The sequence below is a fragment of the Tachyglossus aculeatus genome, chromosome 2 (genome assembly GCF_015852505.1).
Source record: "Tachyglossus aculeatus isolate mTacAcu1 chromosome 2, mTacAcu1.pri, whole genome shotgun sequence".
NCBI classification, from domain to species: Eukaryota; Metazoa; Chordata; class Mammalia; order Monotremata; family Tachyglossidae; genus Tachyglossus; species Tachyglossus aculeatus.
The window spans coordinates 15,101,549-15,117,937 of NC_052067.1; the positions used below are offsets into that span (position 1 = coordinate 15,101,549).

The following is a 16,389-nucleotide window of genomic DNA, read 5'->3' on the forward strand; positions in this document are numbered from 1 at the left end:
ATAGAAAGTGCTTAACAAATACCATTATTATTATAAATTAGAGATATGAACATGACTGTTCATGTTCTTCTAGACTGTTCTTCTAGACTGTGAGCCCACTAGTGGGTTGAGACCGTCTCTATAGGTTGCCAACTTGTACTTCCCAAGCGCTCAGTACAGTGCTCTGCACACAGTAAGCGCTCAATAAATACGATTGAATGAATGAATGACTGCTGTGGGGCTGAAGGTAGGGTGAATAAGATGCTCATTATTCATTCATTCATTGTATTTATTGAGCACCTACTATGTGCAGAGCACTGTACTGAGCACTTGGGAAAGTACAGTAGAGCAATAAAGAGAGACAATTCCGGCACACAATGAACAGCTCATTATGCGCCAGGTACTGCACTGAGTAAAGCAGCGTGGCTAGAGAAGCCGCGGAGCTCAGTGGAAAGAGCATGGGCTTTGGAGTCAGAGGTCATGGGTTCAAATCCCAGCTCCACCAATTGTCAACTGTGTGACTTTGGGCAAGTCACTTAACTTCTCTGGGCCTCAGTTCCCTCATCTGTAAAATGGGGATTAAGACTGTGAGCCCCCCATGGGACAACCTGATCACCTTGTATCCCCCCAGTTCTTAGAACAGTGCTTTGCACATAGTAAGTGCTTAACAAATACCATCATTATTATTATTGAGAGAGAGGGAGAGTAGATGTAGGAGACCACAAGAATATGTGTGCTTCATGCCTATGCAGTCTGTTTTGTGAATCTGTTGAGCTGTCTCTGGTTCACACTTAGACTCAAGCCTGTGATGGATCCTGGCCAGCCGTTGGGTTGGTGTGTAAAGCATCATCTGTGTGGTCTTTGAGCTCCCTGAAAGCCATTCTTAAGATATGTTTCCTCCCCTCCACTCTCCTCCCCACCCTCACGTTGGTTTTATCGATTTGGTTTGAATGTCCACCTGGCTCGTGGAATTACCCTTAGTTGACCCCGTCACTCTTTGCAGCCCCCTCATCAGACATGAGTGTGAATGTAGCTTAGTATAATGTTCTGCACACAGTAAGCGCTCAGTAAATACATTTGAATGAATGAGCTGAGGGGTCAGTCCTGGGTACGGAGAGCTCATAGCTCTAGGTTGTAGGCTCGTTGTGGGCAGGAACTGTGCCTACCAACTCTGTTATATTATACCTCTCTCAAGCACTTAGTACAGAGCTCTGTGCACAGTAAACGCTCATTGAATACAATTGATTGTTGTTCCCCTTCTTGTTCAGGACTGGAGTCCTCCGCAAAATGTTTTACTGATGACTCAGATCTGTGAGCTGATGTATATTGCCACCCGGGGTGAGCTTGTGCCTTTCACCCACGAGGCCCTGCTTCAGTTCCATCATCATCGTCATCAATCGTATTTATTGAGTGCTTACTGTGTGCAGAGCACTGTACTAAGCGCTTGGGAAGTACAAGTTGGCAACATATAGAGACAGTCCCTACAGTCTAAAAGAGATGGGAAAGGAGGAGGAAAGGAGATGGGAAAGGAGGAGGGAAGGAGATGGGAATGGAGGAGGGAAGGAGATGGGAACGGAGGAGGGAAGGAGATGGGGAAGGAGGAGGGAAGGAGATGGGGAAGGAGGAGGGAAGGAGATGGGAAAGGAGGAGGGGAAGGAGATGGGAAAGGAGGGGGGGAAGGAGGAGGGAAGGAGATGGGAAAGGAGGGGGGGAAGGAGATGGGAAAGGAGAAGGGGAAGGAGATGGGGAAGGAGGAGGGAAGGAGATGGGAAAGGAGGAGGGAAGGAGATGGGAAAGGAGGAGGGGAAGGAGGAGGAAAGGAGAAGGGAAGGAGATGGGAAAGGAGGAGGAAAGGAGAAGGGAAGGAGAAGGGAAAGGAGGAAAGAAGGAGAAGGGAAAGGAGGAGGGAAGGAGATGGGAAAGGAGGAGGGGAGGAGATGGGAAAGGAGGGAGGAAGGAAGGATAAAGTAAAGCGAGCAGGAGCCCGGAGCGGCCCGTTTCCTCACGCACTCTGCACCAATATAAAATTCAGGCAAAATAGTGGTCATTAAGGTTAATTCTTCAGAGCAAAAGAAATGAGAAAATAATAATTTCAAATTCTGCATACCTTTTGTAGTCTGGTAAGTATCCAGTATCAGACGATTTGGTTTTCCATGCAGATCTCAGATCACACTCTTCAGAGACACCATTTTGAAATCATTGCATTATCATTATGTGGAAGACAGAAATGGTCGTTGGAAGTTAATGTTTTTTCCTCCGTCTTTTTCTTCCTGCCCACCTACAATTTGTTTTTTTTTTCTTTCTTCCCAGAACTCCACTAAAAATCAGGAGCTCCTGAAGTTAAGTTGTACACTGGCTGAAGTTTGCCCACAGTCAAACTCAGTTTTTGGGGTTCCCAACTTGAGCAAGGTGAGCCAAGTTCTTGGATGCGGTTAACCTGGCATTTCCCCCACCCCACTATGCTTCTTGGCATCTGGGATCTTAAACCTTGATATTTGAAAGGAGTCTTGAACTTTGCGTACTTAGGAGAAATAATGAAAACTTAAGGCCTGAGTTCCAAATTTTGGGTATTGCTTGAACTCTGATGAAATAGCTCTTCCCTACTCCACCATTGGAAACGTAGATCATTTTGCAGAACTAAATATGGGTATGAGTCTTTGACAAAGGTTGTATAGCTATGAGATTGGGAATTGTCCTGGCTTTGGGAAGCCAGGATAGATGGCTGAGCTCCCCTGCTTTTCCTCTGAAGGTCCAGTGGGCCTGCAATCTTCCCTAAACCTTCCGCCCTGCCTCCTCTGAAGAGGTGCCGGATGAGTAATGATCAGACTCCTGGCAATCAATTGATATTCCTAGGTGTTAATACAGTTTCTAGGTAGAAAAATCCTAAAGTGTGCTCATTGTGCTTTATATTTCTTTTTATATTGCAGATTTATGGTGGTCGGTTTTCTGAAGACAAATGTTGGTACAGATGCAAAGTGCAAAAAACGATCAGTGATGAAAAGGCAAGAAGCATAAATATTTCGGTTAAAGACTCTGGTCTTGTTTTCATACTGGGCAAAGTGGCAAAGTAACCCAAGAGCTAGCGTGGCTCCATGTAAAGAGCACGGGCTTTGGAGTCAGAGGTCATGGGTTCAAATCCCGGCTCCGCCACTTGTCGGCTGTGTGACTTTAGGCAAGTCACTTACCTTCTCTGGGTCTCAGTAACCTCATCTGTAAAATGGGGATTAAGACTGTCCCCTTGGGACAATCTGTTCACCTTGTAACCTCCCCAGCGCTTAGAACAGTGCTTTGCACATAGTAAGCACTTAATAAATGCCATTATTATTATTATTAAGAGCTCAGGCTGCCCTAAGGCAGTGCTCCCACCTAGAATGAGTGGGTGAATATTTAAATATTATTTAATAAGATGTTAGTCTTCCCTTTAATAATAATACTAATTATGGTATTTGTTAAGCTCTTACTATGTGAAGCAGCATGGCTCAGTGGAAAGAGCACGGGCTTTGGAGTCAGAGGTCATGGGTTCAGATCCCCGCTCCGCCAACTGTCAGCTGTGTGACTTTGGGCAAGTCACTTCACTTCTCTGTGCCTCAGTTCCCTCATCTGTAAAATGGGGATTAAGACTTTGAGCCCCCCCCCGTGGAACAACCTGATCACTTTTAAATGCTTAGTACGGTGCCCTGAACACAGTAAGCGCTCAATAAATATGATTGAATGAATGATTGAGTGTGCCAAGCACTGTTCTAAGCACTGGGGTAGATACAAGGTGATCAGGTTGTCCCACGTGGGGCTCACAGTCTTAATCCCCATTTTGCAGATGAGATAACTGATACACAGAGAAGTGAAGTGACTTGCTCAAGGTCACACAGCAGACAAGTGGCAGAGCTTGGATTAGAAGCAGTGTGGTTTAGTGGAAAGAGCACAGGCTTGGGAGTCTGTGACTCCCTTTTAGACTGTGAGCGCACTGTTGGGTAAGGGACTGTCTCTATATGTTGCCAACTTGTACTTCCCAAGCGCTTAGTACAGTGCTCTGCACACAGTAAGCGCTCAATAAATATGATTGATTGAGTCAGAGGTCGTGGGTTCTAATCCCAGATCCGCCACTTATCAGCTGTGTGACTTTGGGCAAGTCACTTCACTACTCTGTGCCTGTTACCTCATCTGTAAAATGGGGATTAAGACTGTGAGCCCCACGTGGGATAACCTGACCACCTTGTAACCTCCCCGGCGCTTAGAACAGTGCTTTGCACATAGTAAGTGCTTAATAAATGCCATCATTGTTATAACCTGATTACCTTGTACCTACCCCAGCGCTTAGAACAGTGCTTGGTACTTAGTAAGCACTTAACAAATACCATCATTATTATTAGAACCCATATCCTCCGACTCCCAAGCCCTTGCTCTTTCCACTAAACCACTTTAACTTTTACAAAAACAGCAGGCCTGTCTTGATTGACATTTGCTGAATGAAAATTGGCAACCCAAAAATGTATTTCAGCAGGAGCAAAAGCTATGAACCACATTCGTCTTAGTGTACTAACCAGCTGCAAAACAGCACTATTATCCTGTGGATGTGGTGGTAACATACTGTCATTGAGAAAAATATTCTCCCTACCCAGATTCTAAAGACCTTAATGAACTCTGTTCCTCTCTTTTTTTTCACACTTGCTAACTGAAATGCCTTGCTGATCGTAGCTGCTTAGTTGAGTTTGATTTTGGGATGACCAATTCCTTAGTGGTCCATCCTGATTGAAGGCCATAAAGAAAGACACTGGAAACATTTCAGAAAAATGATCCTAGTCCCGAAATGATTTAGTATTGCTCTTGTAAGGGATATCTGGCACAAAAATTAAAACTAGAAAAGGTGGCCTGGGCAAGAAGTGGCCAAAAGCAGCAGGTAGTCTTGAGGACTGGGAGCGAATTACCCCCCATATAATGGGTAGAACTAGAGAAAGATTTTCTCTCTTTCCTCTGATGTGTTTTAGTCATGGTCAGGAGGCTTGCTGGACTGAATGAGCTCGTGGTGCTTTCCAATTAAGGTATTGCCTGTAGTTTTTTTATGGTATTAGTTAAGCGCTTGCTATAGGCCAGACACTGAACTAAGCGCTGGGGTGGATACAAGCTAATCAGGTTGGACACATGGCGTTCACAATCCTAATCCCCATTCTACAGATGAGGTAACTGAAGCAAAGAGAAGTGACGTGATTAGCCCAAGGTCACACACACAGACAAGTAGCAGAGCTCACTTCCAGGCCCATGCTGTATCCACTAGGTCACCTTCGTGTCCAACTTCTCTGAGGTTCTAGCCTGAGAAAACTTTTGACACGGGCAGCTATGAGTCCAGCGCTTTGAACAGTGCTTTGCACACAGTAAGCCCTTTACAAATACCATCATTATTGTTGTTATTATGTGGTAATATGTCCAAAGGTGCTAGCTAGACACCAAGGAGGAATGGGTTGCCTTGCTGTGTATTGACCCCTGGGACCAACCTCCCCTGTTTGTTTTGTGGCTCTGCTTTCACCTGCCTTTCCCAGTCAGAATCAATCAATCAATCAATTGTATTTATTGAGCGCTTACTGCGTGCAGAGCACTGTACTAAGCACTTGGGAAGTACAAGTTGGCAACATATACAGTCAGTCCCTACCCAACAGTGGGCTCATAGTCTGGAAGGGGGAGACAGAGAACAAAACCAAACATACTAGCAAAATAAAATAAATAGAATAGATATGTACAAGTAAAATAAATAAATAAATACAGTAATAAATATGTACAAACATATATACAGGTAGAACCATTTTGAAGTTTTAGAGAGGACAGTGAAAGTTAGATGAAAGGTATGAGTGGCTTCAGTAAACAAAGTTTCACCCAGTCTGGGATAATTTTTGAAGAAATAATAATGATGGTATTTGGTAACTGCTTACTATGTGCCAGGCACTGTACTGAGCGCTGGGGTGGGTACAAGCAAATCAGGGTGGACACAGTCCTGGTCCCACGTGGGGCTCACCGTCTTAAAACCCATTTACCAGGTGAGGTAACTGAGGCCCAGGGAAGTGAAGTGACTTGCCCAAGGTCACACCACAGGATTAGAACCTATGAACTTCTCCCAGGCCCGTTCTCTATCCGATATGCCATGCTGCTTCTCTGAAGTGCCGCCTTGGAGACCCTACTGTGTTGCCATGGGAACCACCCTAGGAAGGGGAAAAAACTTATCTAATTACCTAACTCCTATCTCTCCACTAAATATAGATGTTGATTTTTATGTTTTGCCATTTCATTGTTATCCTACAGTGAATTTTGTTCTTTTGAGGTAAGACCCTTTACAGTTGCTTTGTATTAGGAATGAGGATCTCCTTGAGGTGGTTATCTTAAATTCAGTTGGCTATTTTTTATAAACAAATGTTATTCTTTGTGGAAAATGGCAGCTGAATATAAGATTTAGCATTGCTGATCTTGAGGCTCCGTGTTTTTCATTTATTCAGAGATCTGCAAGACCTTTTTGTGCATCCAAGTCAGACTTTCAGCCTAGTTACAAGCTATACCTTTTGCTCAAGAAATATGATTGAATGAATTAATGAATGACTACTCAGCGGATCTGTTTCTTAAACACATTGCCCATTTTGGAGTCATTTTGGTACTTGTGATTGACGGGAGTTCTTTGTAGAGCTAAGCAGCCACATCTAGTTTTGCTTTGTGCTTTTTACGTTTAGACAGAACTGTTTAACTGGTGTTTTGGTTTACGTCACAGTGTCTGGTAACCTACATCGACTATGGCAATAAGGAGATCCTAAGTCGATCCCAAATAGTGGAGCTTCCTATGAGTCTACAGTTTCCTAATGTTGCCAAAAGGTACCGACTATGGGGACTTCAGATCCCAGCTGACCAAAATGTGGTACAGTTAGACCAGGTAAGTCCTAGATTTTTAAAACCTTGGAGAATAGATTGTGTATAATGAGGTTTTTTTTCCTAGAATGTCAGATGGGCCTTTTTGTAAACTTCATATAGAATACAGAGTTTTTGGTCAGGCTCAACTTAACATGCAAGAGAATGATAATATTTTTCTCTTTTGAATTTTGTATTTTAGAGCTCTGACCTAGGGAACCGCCCAGAAAGTCAAAGTCGTTTCAGCTATCTCACCGCTAAGATTAGCTTTAGGCGAGAGTGGTTGAACTTTTTTTTTCCTTAGGTGTGCTAAATTGTATGATAATTGACTCTTGGATTTTTCTTTTTATTAAGCAGTTCATCTAGGCTGTGAAGAATGACTTTAGTTGGGAAAATAAACTAAACTACAAATGTTAAATTCTGAGTGGTATGCCTAATACGTGCCTTTTTTTCTTGAGAACTGTGCAGGTGTGTGATGGTAAAGTTGATCAGCTTTGTAATCACGGTGCTAGATAAGCCTTTTTAAGCGCTGGGGTGGATTGAGTCGGACACAGACCCTAACCCGCGCGGGGCTCAGTCTCAATCCCCGTTTTATAGATGAGGTAACTGAAGCACAGAGAAGTGAAGTGACTTGCCTAAGGTCACAAAGCAGGCAAACGGCAGAGCTGGGATTAGAACCCATGACCTTGCGATTCCCTGGCCCATGCTTTATCCATTATGCCACTTGTATGGCAGAGCTGAGCATCCCCGCTGCCTGGCTTGGGTTTCAGGAGGTATCTATTCTATTTATTTTATTTTGTTAGTATGTTTGGTTTTGTTCTCTGTCTCCCCCTTTTAGACTGTGAGCCCACTGTTGGGTAGGGACTGTCTCTATATGTTGCCAACTTGGACGTCCCAAGCTCTGCACATAGTAAGTGCTCAATAAATACGATTGATGATGATGATGATAGAGTTGCTTCCATATATTTTCTCTTCACCTGCTCCTCCCGGAGTTATTTGGATGACCTCAGCTGAAGCAGTTTCGTCAAAGTGTTTCTCCCCTCTGCCTCTAAGCTTCACCTATACTGGCTGTTCCTATAAGGGCAAAGCTTGGGGCTGGCTCAGAACATTGTGTAGGATGCTTCTAGACCATAAGCTCATCTCTACCAATTCTTTTGTATTCTACACTCCCAAAATTTAGGGCAGTGAAGCACTCAGTAAATACCATTGACTGCTTGAGGCTTTGAGTCTGTTCCCTTGTAACTCCGGAGGGACTTAAGTGGCCCTTACTTATCTTAAAGTGTTCTGGATCCTAACCCTCCTTTTTCATTATCTAACAAAGTTCACATTTCACTGTAATGGGAGGGATACTTACACTAGAAAAGTGCATTTGTGTAAACTCTTTCAGAATGAAGAAGTGAGACAACTCTTTCAGAATGAAGAAGTGAGAGATCCTCTCTCAGCCTGTTTGGCAGTGACAGTGAAATGAACAAAGTTAAATCCATGATGAGTTTCAAAAGTTCTCTCTCTCTCTCTCTCTCTTTCTCTTTCCTCCCATCTCAGGGAAGAAAATTTTTGGGGAATTTGATTTTTGAAAAAGGAATCAGAGTGCACCATAAAGCGACATACCAGGATGGCACTATTTCTGCTCAGGCACGGTTTGACAACGTGGATATTGGGGAAGAGGTGGCTAAAAAAGGATATGCCGAAAGGTGTGTGCCCTCTTCCAGCCTGAGCGGTTGTGAAGAGAAGAGAATGGATAATGGTTCCTTCATGGCCAGAAGCATCAAAAGTCCAATCCCTCTTTGGGGACAAAGACCCAACCCATCGGTGTTCAGCAAAACGAAAGGACGACACAGTGGGCGAATGACTCTCGACTCCAGGACTGAGCATCCTTCAGGAAATCACGCAGCGTTTCCAAAGTAAGTTCGATGTGAAAAGTGTAATTTTCGCTAGTAGGAAAACTGCTAAAATAAACATTGTTGGCTTGTGGCCATGAACATTCGGCTGGAAGTGCTTAGTAAAGCCCTCTCTGCATATAGGTACTCAACAAATACTATTGATTGATTGAAAACTGGGAAACTCAGGGTCCAGTCTGGGTTGTGCCACTGACTCTGGCAAGGGATTTAACTTCAGTGTTTTAGTTTTGCGTTCATTAATCATTATTAATACTTCTCCAGCTCTCACAAAGGTATTTTGGGCATTCGGAGCTTCATGGTCAGGGAACGATTCTGCTAATTCTATTGTATTGTACTCTCGCAAGCGCTTAATAGAGTGCTCTGCACATGTAAGTGCTCAATAAATATGATTCTTTTTTAAATTTTCTTCACCTTCACTCTCAAATTCATTTGTACATTTTAAAAGGAAACTTTCACTTGAATTGCTAAATCCTGTTTTATGAAAATGGGCCAGTTTTTAAGGGCGTAATTGTCTTTACTCTCAGAATTTAATCGCTATGGAAAAATAGATTTCGGTATTGTAAATTAATGAATATATGGCCCACCAGGTTCAAGCCAAAATAGTGAAATGTCTTTTTTTGGTGGAATATGCAAGACTCTCATTGTGGATGCCACCTGGTTCCCCACTCCTGTTCAGACTCCTGTTGTATAGGCAGTCCTTAACTTAAGATGTTTTTTGTTTGATAAACAGCACTTAAAGTTTCTAAATTTGTATCCTTTGTCACTTGTCGTCTTTGGCCACTGGCTCTGGAAGTGCAGTGGTTGGGACCAACCAGAGCTTTGGGGAAATGAGGAAATCAATCAGTGGTATTTATTGGGTGCTTACTGTGTGCAGAGCACTGTACTAAGCACTTGGGAGAGTACAGTACAACAAAGTTGGTAGATTTGATCCCCGCTCACAAGGAGCTTACAGCCTACAGGCTGTAAATTTAAAATAGATTAGGGATAGGAGAAATAGTAGAGTATAAGAATATTTATAAGTACTGTGGGGTTGGGATGAGTGTCAAAGTATGCAAGTGAATTTTTGACACAGAGGGAAGGGTGGATAGGGGAAATAAAGGGCTTAGTCTAGGAAGGCTTTTGGAGGAGATATGATTTTAGGAGGGCTTTGAAGGTGGGGAGGGTGGTAGATTGTAGGATGTGAAGGGGAAAGAAGTTCCAGATTTGAAGGAGGACGTTGGCAAGGGAGTTTGTGGCAGGTTAGATGAGATGGAGGTATAGAGAGTAGGCCGACGATAGAGAAGTGTAATGTGCCAGTTTTGTTGTAGTAGATCAGCCAGGTTAGGTAGGAGGGAGAGAGCTGATAGTAAGGAGTTTGATGTGGGGTTGCTTGGGCAACAGCTGGAGGCTTTTACTAGAGAAGCAACATGGCATAGTGGGTAGAGCACGGGCCCTCGGAGGTAGAAGGTCATGGGTTCTAATCCTGACCCTGCCACTTGTCTGCTGTATGACCTTGGGCAAGTCATTTCACTTCTCTGGGCCTCAGTTCCCCCATCTATAAAATGGGGAATGAGCCTGTGAGCCCCATGTGGGACAGGGACTGGATCCGAACTGATTTGCTTGTATCCACCCCAGCGCTTAGTACAGTGCCTGGCACAAAGTAAGCGCTTAACAAATACCACAGTTATTTTTATTATTATTTTTGAGGAGAGGGGAGACTTTGGACTGAATGTTTTTTTCAGAAAATGATAAGGGCAGCAGAGTGACGTGTGGACTGGAGAGGGGAGAGAAGATGCAGAGAGCTCAGTGAGAAGGCTGATGCAGTTAAGGCAGGAAATCAGGGAAACATTTTTAAAAGCCATAATGTGAGGATGGGAAAGAAAGGAAAAGGGTAGAGGGGTGGAGTGGGAGAGGCCAGGGGACAAGAAGAGTTGAGGTTACCCTATTGGCAGGTAGAGACACCAGGAAGTGTCAGCATGCCCAATTTTACATGGGATGAAGTAAGAGACTGCTTTTCCACCTTGAAACCTCTCCGATTCAGAATAAGTACACATGAATGTATCTATGCTGTTCTCCATTTTTATAATATATCTCATTTATAATCGACTCAGTACACAATTCTTGATAATTTTGGTAAAAATAGGGCACCCAGCCTTGGTTCAAGAACCAGTCCCCTGTTTGTGACATTGTTCCTATAAGAAAATTGGTTCTGATTTGCATCCTGACTCGATGAAGCTTTTAGGATTCCAGTGCTTCTTAAGCAGAAGACTGCCTTTACAATAGACGATAATAGATAGCTGGCATAAAAAGGGAACTATTCATTCTAAGCGTAAATGTTTTCAAAGTAAATTTTATGGGTTTCCTACCTTTGCCAACTTTACTCTGCCCATAGATCATTATGATTTAGAAATTGCTGACATATTTACATATGTGTCTCATACAATTTATGCCCCTTACTCATTTTTAATAGGGATAAGTTGACTCTTGGTGACTTCAGTCTAGGGTCAAATGTCAGCCTGGAAAAGATCAAACAGGACCAGAAACTGATTGAGGAAAATGAAAAGCTTAAACTGGAGAAAGAAGTTCTTCTTGGGAATTACAAGAAACTGGAATTGGAAGTTGAACAAGCTGCTCTGAAACTGCAGGTATGGTTGTGACTGCCGGGGGACACCAGCCGGTAGAAAATTGGAAAGTGTAAGTGAAGGAAGAATTTTCTCTTCTCCCTATATTACTTCTATTCTTTTTTTTTTTTAAAAAAAAGGTATTAAGCATTTTCTATGTATCAAGCACTGGAAAAGTAAAGTTAATCAGGCCCAGATACATTTATGTGTTGGGGTGAAGATGTTCCTTACCCAGAAGTGAGGTGGAGTTCTCTATCTGGTGACATGATACTCAGAGGGCCAGAAATTTGGGAAGCCCAGGGAAACCTAGGGAGAGACCTAGGCACAAAGCTTTCAGAGCAGATTTAGAGGGGGCTGAGATTAGAGAGGAACCCACGCTGAAAATTAAAATAGCAAGGAGCCCTTTTAAACAACTGAAAAATGAACACCATGGTTGCTGAAATAACATCATCAGCATTAACAAATGTTTAACGCTGTCTTTGTCCGTAGTGCTGAACTAGACTTACTCAGGTCTTAGTGAATGGAGAAAACATTCTCTGTCCTGGAAGACTTAACAGTCTGAGACGAAGCAGACCAGAATATGGTTTAGAGAAAGGATTCACAATTCCAAATGTAATCTGAGAGGATTACAAACATTTGAGTGCTTGTACATATGTTAGTTGGGATTAGCGAGGCAAATATGATTAGTGATGAGGGGGACCGAACTGTCACTGATCACAATTTTTGTACCAGGCCACATCAAGGCTGCCAGTTGCTTTAGCCAGAGGGAAAATTCATTTTAATCAACTGAAAAACATGCTTGTATTTCAATAATTGATGTTAATACAGTTTTGCTTAGTGTCTAGTCCAAACAGGTTATTGGCAGAAATGCACACAGTAAGTGCTCAATTAATACAATTGAATGAATGAATAAAATATTACTGCAGTCACCAAAGTAAAGCTGTCAGCTTGGGCCTTAGCATTTTTAGGTGCTGTTGTGAACAAAATACGTGCTATTTAAGACTGAATTGGAGTAATCCTGGAGGATGGCATGACATAAAACTTATATGATTATTGTCCAGTTGTCTGTTGTCTAAAAAAACAGATGTAGGAGGTGTTTCTAAAGGGGTAAAGAGTGTTCTCCATGGAACAGGTCCCAAGGTGAATACTATTTTTTTTTTGTTAATGAGGTGAAGCAAATTGAGAGCCTAGTCCTTAACCCCTTTGTAGCCCATTATTTTAATTTCATAGCTTATCTGCATTGCATTCAATCATGGAACTCAACCTGTCCTATTTTATTTTAATGAGGGCAGAAAAGTCTTAGGGCTAGTGTTAGGTAGTGCAGCCAATTGGAAAGAACTTGGGACCAGGGTGTCAGGAGCCCCGGGTTCTAGTCTTAGATCCATCATCGGCCTTCTCGGTGTCTCTTTCATCATCTGTAAATGGGGATGGATTCCTGTTCTCCTAACTTCCTTGATTTGTGAGCCTCATCTGGGATGGGACTGTGTCTGATCTGATATACCCCTGTGCTTATCATAATGCTTTGGCCCACAGAACATACTTAGTGAACACCATTATTATTATCAGTCATGTCCTAATCCAGTCCTAATGGGTTTGCACATTCTCTTTTTCAGCAAGAGAAAGAAAAATCCATGAAATCCCTGGAACATTTAGAAAACTCTCTCCAAACATATGTTGGAACCAAAATGAAAACCCTGGCTTCTAAGGTTGAAATCCTGAAAGAAGTTAGGTAGGTATTCAGAGCCCTTACATGAGCACAGGAGGACTAGTTCTTAGTGAAGTCTTTGTATTTTATTTGGGTGCTTGATAAGAGCATTTGGGGGGCATCTAAAGGATCACACCTCAAAATACTTTCAATATGAACCATCAGTTTGCATGAGGTAGCGCAGGAATCAAAGGGCACCAACGTGGAGGTTTGAGGAGGGAGTTAAATGCCTGGAACAGCTGGCAGTGGCTATGGGAGTGAATGTAAAAGGAGAAGTAGTGTTGTTGGGCAGCAGAGAAGGCCGAATTAAAGCAGATAAGGATGAATTTAAGGTGGACAAGGTCAAAGGGATGTCTGGATTACCTCCAGCAGCGCTCTGCAGCTCGGGCACAGGAGCAGTGGAAGCGTACTGTGGAGATTATGCAGGTTTGTGGGTTAGTGGGATGAGACCGGTGGAGGGACAGGGGAGCGAGGGAGTTTAGTTCAGTGGAGAGGATTGTTTTGAGTGTCGATTTGTGTATCAGGAGAAGGTAGTTTGGTTATGGAGACCAAATCGGGTAGGGTGGCAGTAGAGTATTGGAGGGTAAAAGGGGAGGACCTTTTATTTGGTGTTAAAATCCTCTCCTAAAGTTTTCATTGTAGGAAGGAGTCCCAGAGAAATCTCAATGTCATATGTGTTCATTGTTTTTTTTTTCATGTAATTAGGCAAGCAAAAGTCAGCTTTCATTTTGGAGATGATCTGTTGGATGCTGTGAAGGTAGTAACTGAAGGATGCCTTACTATGCCATCTTCCTTGAATGATCTGGAGAAGATTTGGGTAGAATATAATTTGGCTCAAGAGAAGATTCAGTCTTGCCAAAGTGCGGTGAGTTAGAAATTTTTATCTGTTTTTTTTGGTCCTAATCTGTCCAAAGATAAAAATAACTGAATTGTCCACTAAGTATAGACCCAAGACCTCAGACGATTTTCTGACTTTTAAGGACATTGTGTCAACTTGGCAGATGTCTTTGTAGCAGACATAAAGTTGGCCTTAGTGGTGGTCTGGGAGCAAACTAAGTAGGGCTTGCAGATGTCCTGAGGAAATCCTTTCCAGTCTCCTGATCTTCCCCCTTAAAGGTCAGTCGGTTCTTTCCAGCACCTGTTCTGCCGAAACCTTAAGGTGTTTGCTGTATGTAGCAGTGATAGTATTTATTCAGCACTTACTGTGTGCATAACACTGTACTAAGCTCTGGGAGAGAATGCAGAGGTGGGAATTAAACATGGCCCCGGTGTAAATTGATATCCTAACAAGGGAGGCTAAACAAGATTCTGATGTAAAGTTGTTGGGCAAAACAGGTGCTGTGAACAGTGACTTGAGAGACCTCTTCTCCGTGGTCACCCTTCACTACCAAACTGGAATATATTGAAAGAGGGGGAATTTTTCATCCATTGAAAACTTGTACTGAGGGTTGTTGTTGAGCTGAGAGTTTTGGCATGGCTGCATCCCACTGGGAGCTGGGAAAACTGCCCGTGAGGCAACATCACAAATGCTCCTATTCCCCCAGATGTGAGTTTTGGACCACTTTTGGCTTAGCAAGGATCTGTTCTGGGTCTCAAGCCGGAGTTCCAGGCTCAGCTGGACTGAGCTAGGCTAGCCTGGAAAGTTGATCTTCTGATTGTGGCCGGTACAGGGGGGGTCCTCTCCTGCTTTAGGCCTCATTCTTTGAACCCAGCCCCTGGGTGGCTCCAGGGGATTGAGAGTTTGGAAACGGAGCGCGGCCTACTTCCTGCATGAGCTTTGCAAGTCTTCAATTTGGTAAGAAATCGAGGTTCTTTAAATATGCGTAGGCTGGAAGTTTTGACATTGGGTCCGAACCCGGTCAGAACTCTCCTGAGTTCTTGCTGGCTCCTTTTCTGTTCTTGTGAAAAGAAAAGTAGTGTTATCATAATGTATGTTCCTTTTTCTGTGGCTCAGCTGAATGCAAGGATGGAGGGAAGGATACCCTGAAGACCATGGTCCATGTTATGCTAGGTCAGATAGTGAAGTAGACATCTGAGGTTAGGGCAGGGGTGGGGCAACCTCTGACTCATTAGGCATATCTGGCTCTTTCTGGAGTGAAATATGGCTCTTGGCATAAGTGCCCTTAGACATGGCACCATAGGGTTGTTGGCAATAGTTTTAACGCCTACAGTTTCTTGGACAGGGAGTAGCTGTGTACCTTGCCACCCACCTCCACTTCCTTTCCCCTCCCTTCCCTCTCTCTTCTCTCTCTCTTTCTCCTCTCTTCTCATTGTTTCCCCTTTTCTTTTCCCTCTTAATCATCAAAATTGTGGTATTTAAGTGCTTACTCTGTGCCAGGCACTGTACTAAGCACTGGAAGTGGATAAAAGCAAATCGGGTTGGACACAGTCTCCCATCCCTCCTCGCCCCATCCCTCCCCATCTTCTCTTAGTCCGAACAGAAAGAGGTAATATAAGCACTATATGAATTTTACATTGTATTATTTCATAATTTAATATCAGAAAGAATTAAACTACATTCTTATGTGCTTAATGATATGATCGGTCCTTGTGCACTAAGCTGGTGGCCTAATCCTGGCTCTGCCACTTTCCTGTTGTGTGTGACCTTGGGCAAATCACTTCACTTAAATTCTTCATCTGTAAAATGGCGATTAAGTGCCTCTCCTCCCTCCTACTTAGACTGCGAGCTCCGTGTGGGACAGAGATTGTGTCTGATCTGCTTATCTTGTATCTACCCCAGTGCTTGGCACATAGTAAATGCCTAGTGTGACCTAGTAGAAAGAGCATGTGCCTGTCAGAAGTCAGAAGACCTGGGTTCTAATCCTAGCTCCATCACGTGACTGCTGTGTGAACTTGGACAAGTGACTTAACGTCTCTGTGCCTCAGTTACCTCATCTGTAAAATGGGGGTTAAGACTGTGCGTCCCATGTGGAACATGGACTGTGTCCAAACTGATTACCATGCATCTATTCCAGTGCTTAGTACAGTACCTGGCACGTAGTATGTCGTGTCTTATGCTGTCGAGTCGTGTCGATCCCGTAGCGACGCCATAGACGCATCTCTCCCGGAATGCCCCACTTTCATCTGCAATCGTTCTGGTAGTGTATCCATAGAGTTTGCTTGGTAAAAATATGGAAGTGTGCTTAACAAATATTTTTTAAAAACCAAATGTTACAATTATTATTTACTCCAAGGGTTTTTTACACAGAAAGTTTGGAAACCTGTGCTCTAGGAAGAGATTAGATGATAGAAAAAAAATAAGTGTCCCAGGAGCTGGAATGTCCGATTCTATTTTCATCTTTTTAATCAAGTTTTATGACTTTTATTTTTA

The 16,389-nt window shown here is 43.2% G+C and overlaps 1 protein-coding gene across 1 annotated transcript in view; it reads left to right on the top strand.

Annotated features, from left to right (window-relative positions):
• STK31 (serine/threonine kinase 31) overlaps positions 1 to 16,389 on the top strand; it is a 60,262-nt gene that overhangs the window by 11,278 nt on the left and 32,595 nt on the right. The window contains exons 4-10 of the mRNA XM_038769525.1: positions 2,290 to 2,388; positions 2,907 to 2,981; positions 6,722 to 6,880; positions 8,398 to 8,756; positions 11,203 to 11,377; positions 12,967 to 13,082; positions 13,764 to 13,923. Of these exons, the coding sequence (XP_038625453.1) occupies positions 2,290 to 2,388; positions 2,907 to 2,981; positions 6,722 to 6,880; positions 8,398 to 8,756; positions 11,203 to 11,377; positions 12,967 to 13,082; positions 13,764 to 13,923 (1,143 nt within the window). The remainder of the gene's footprint in view (positions 1 to 2,289; positions 2,389 to 2,906; positions 2,982 to 6,721; positions 6,881 to 8,397; positions 8,757 to 11,202; positions 11,378 to 12,966; positions 13,083 to 13,763; positions 13,924 to 16,389) is intronic.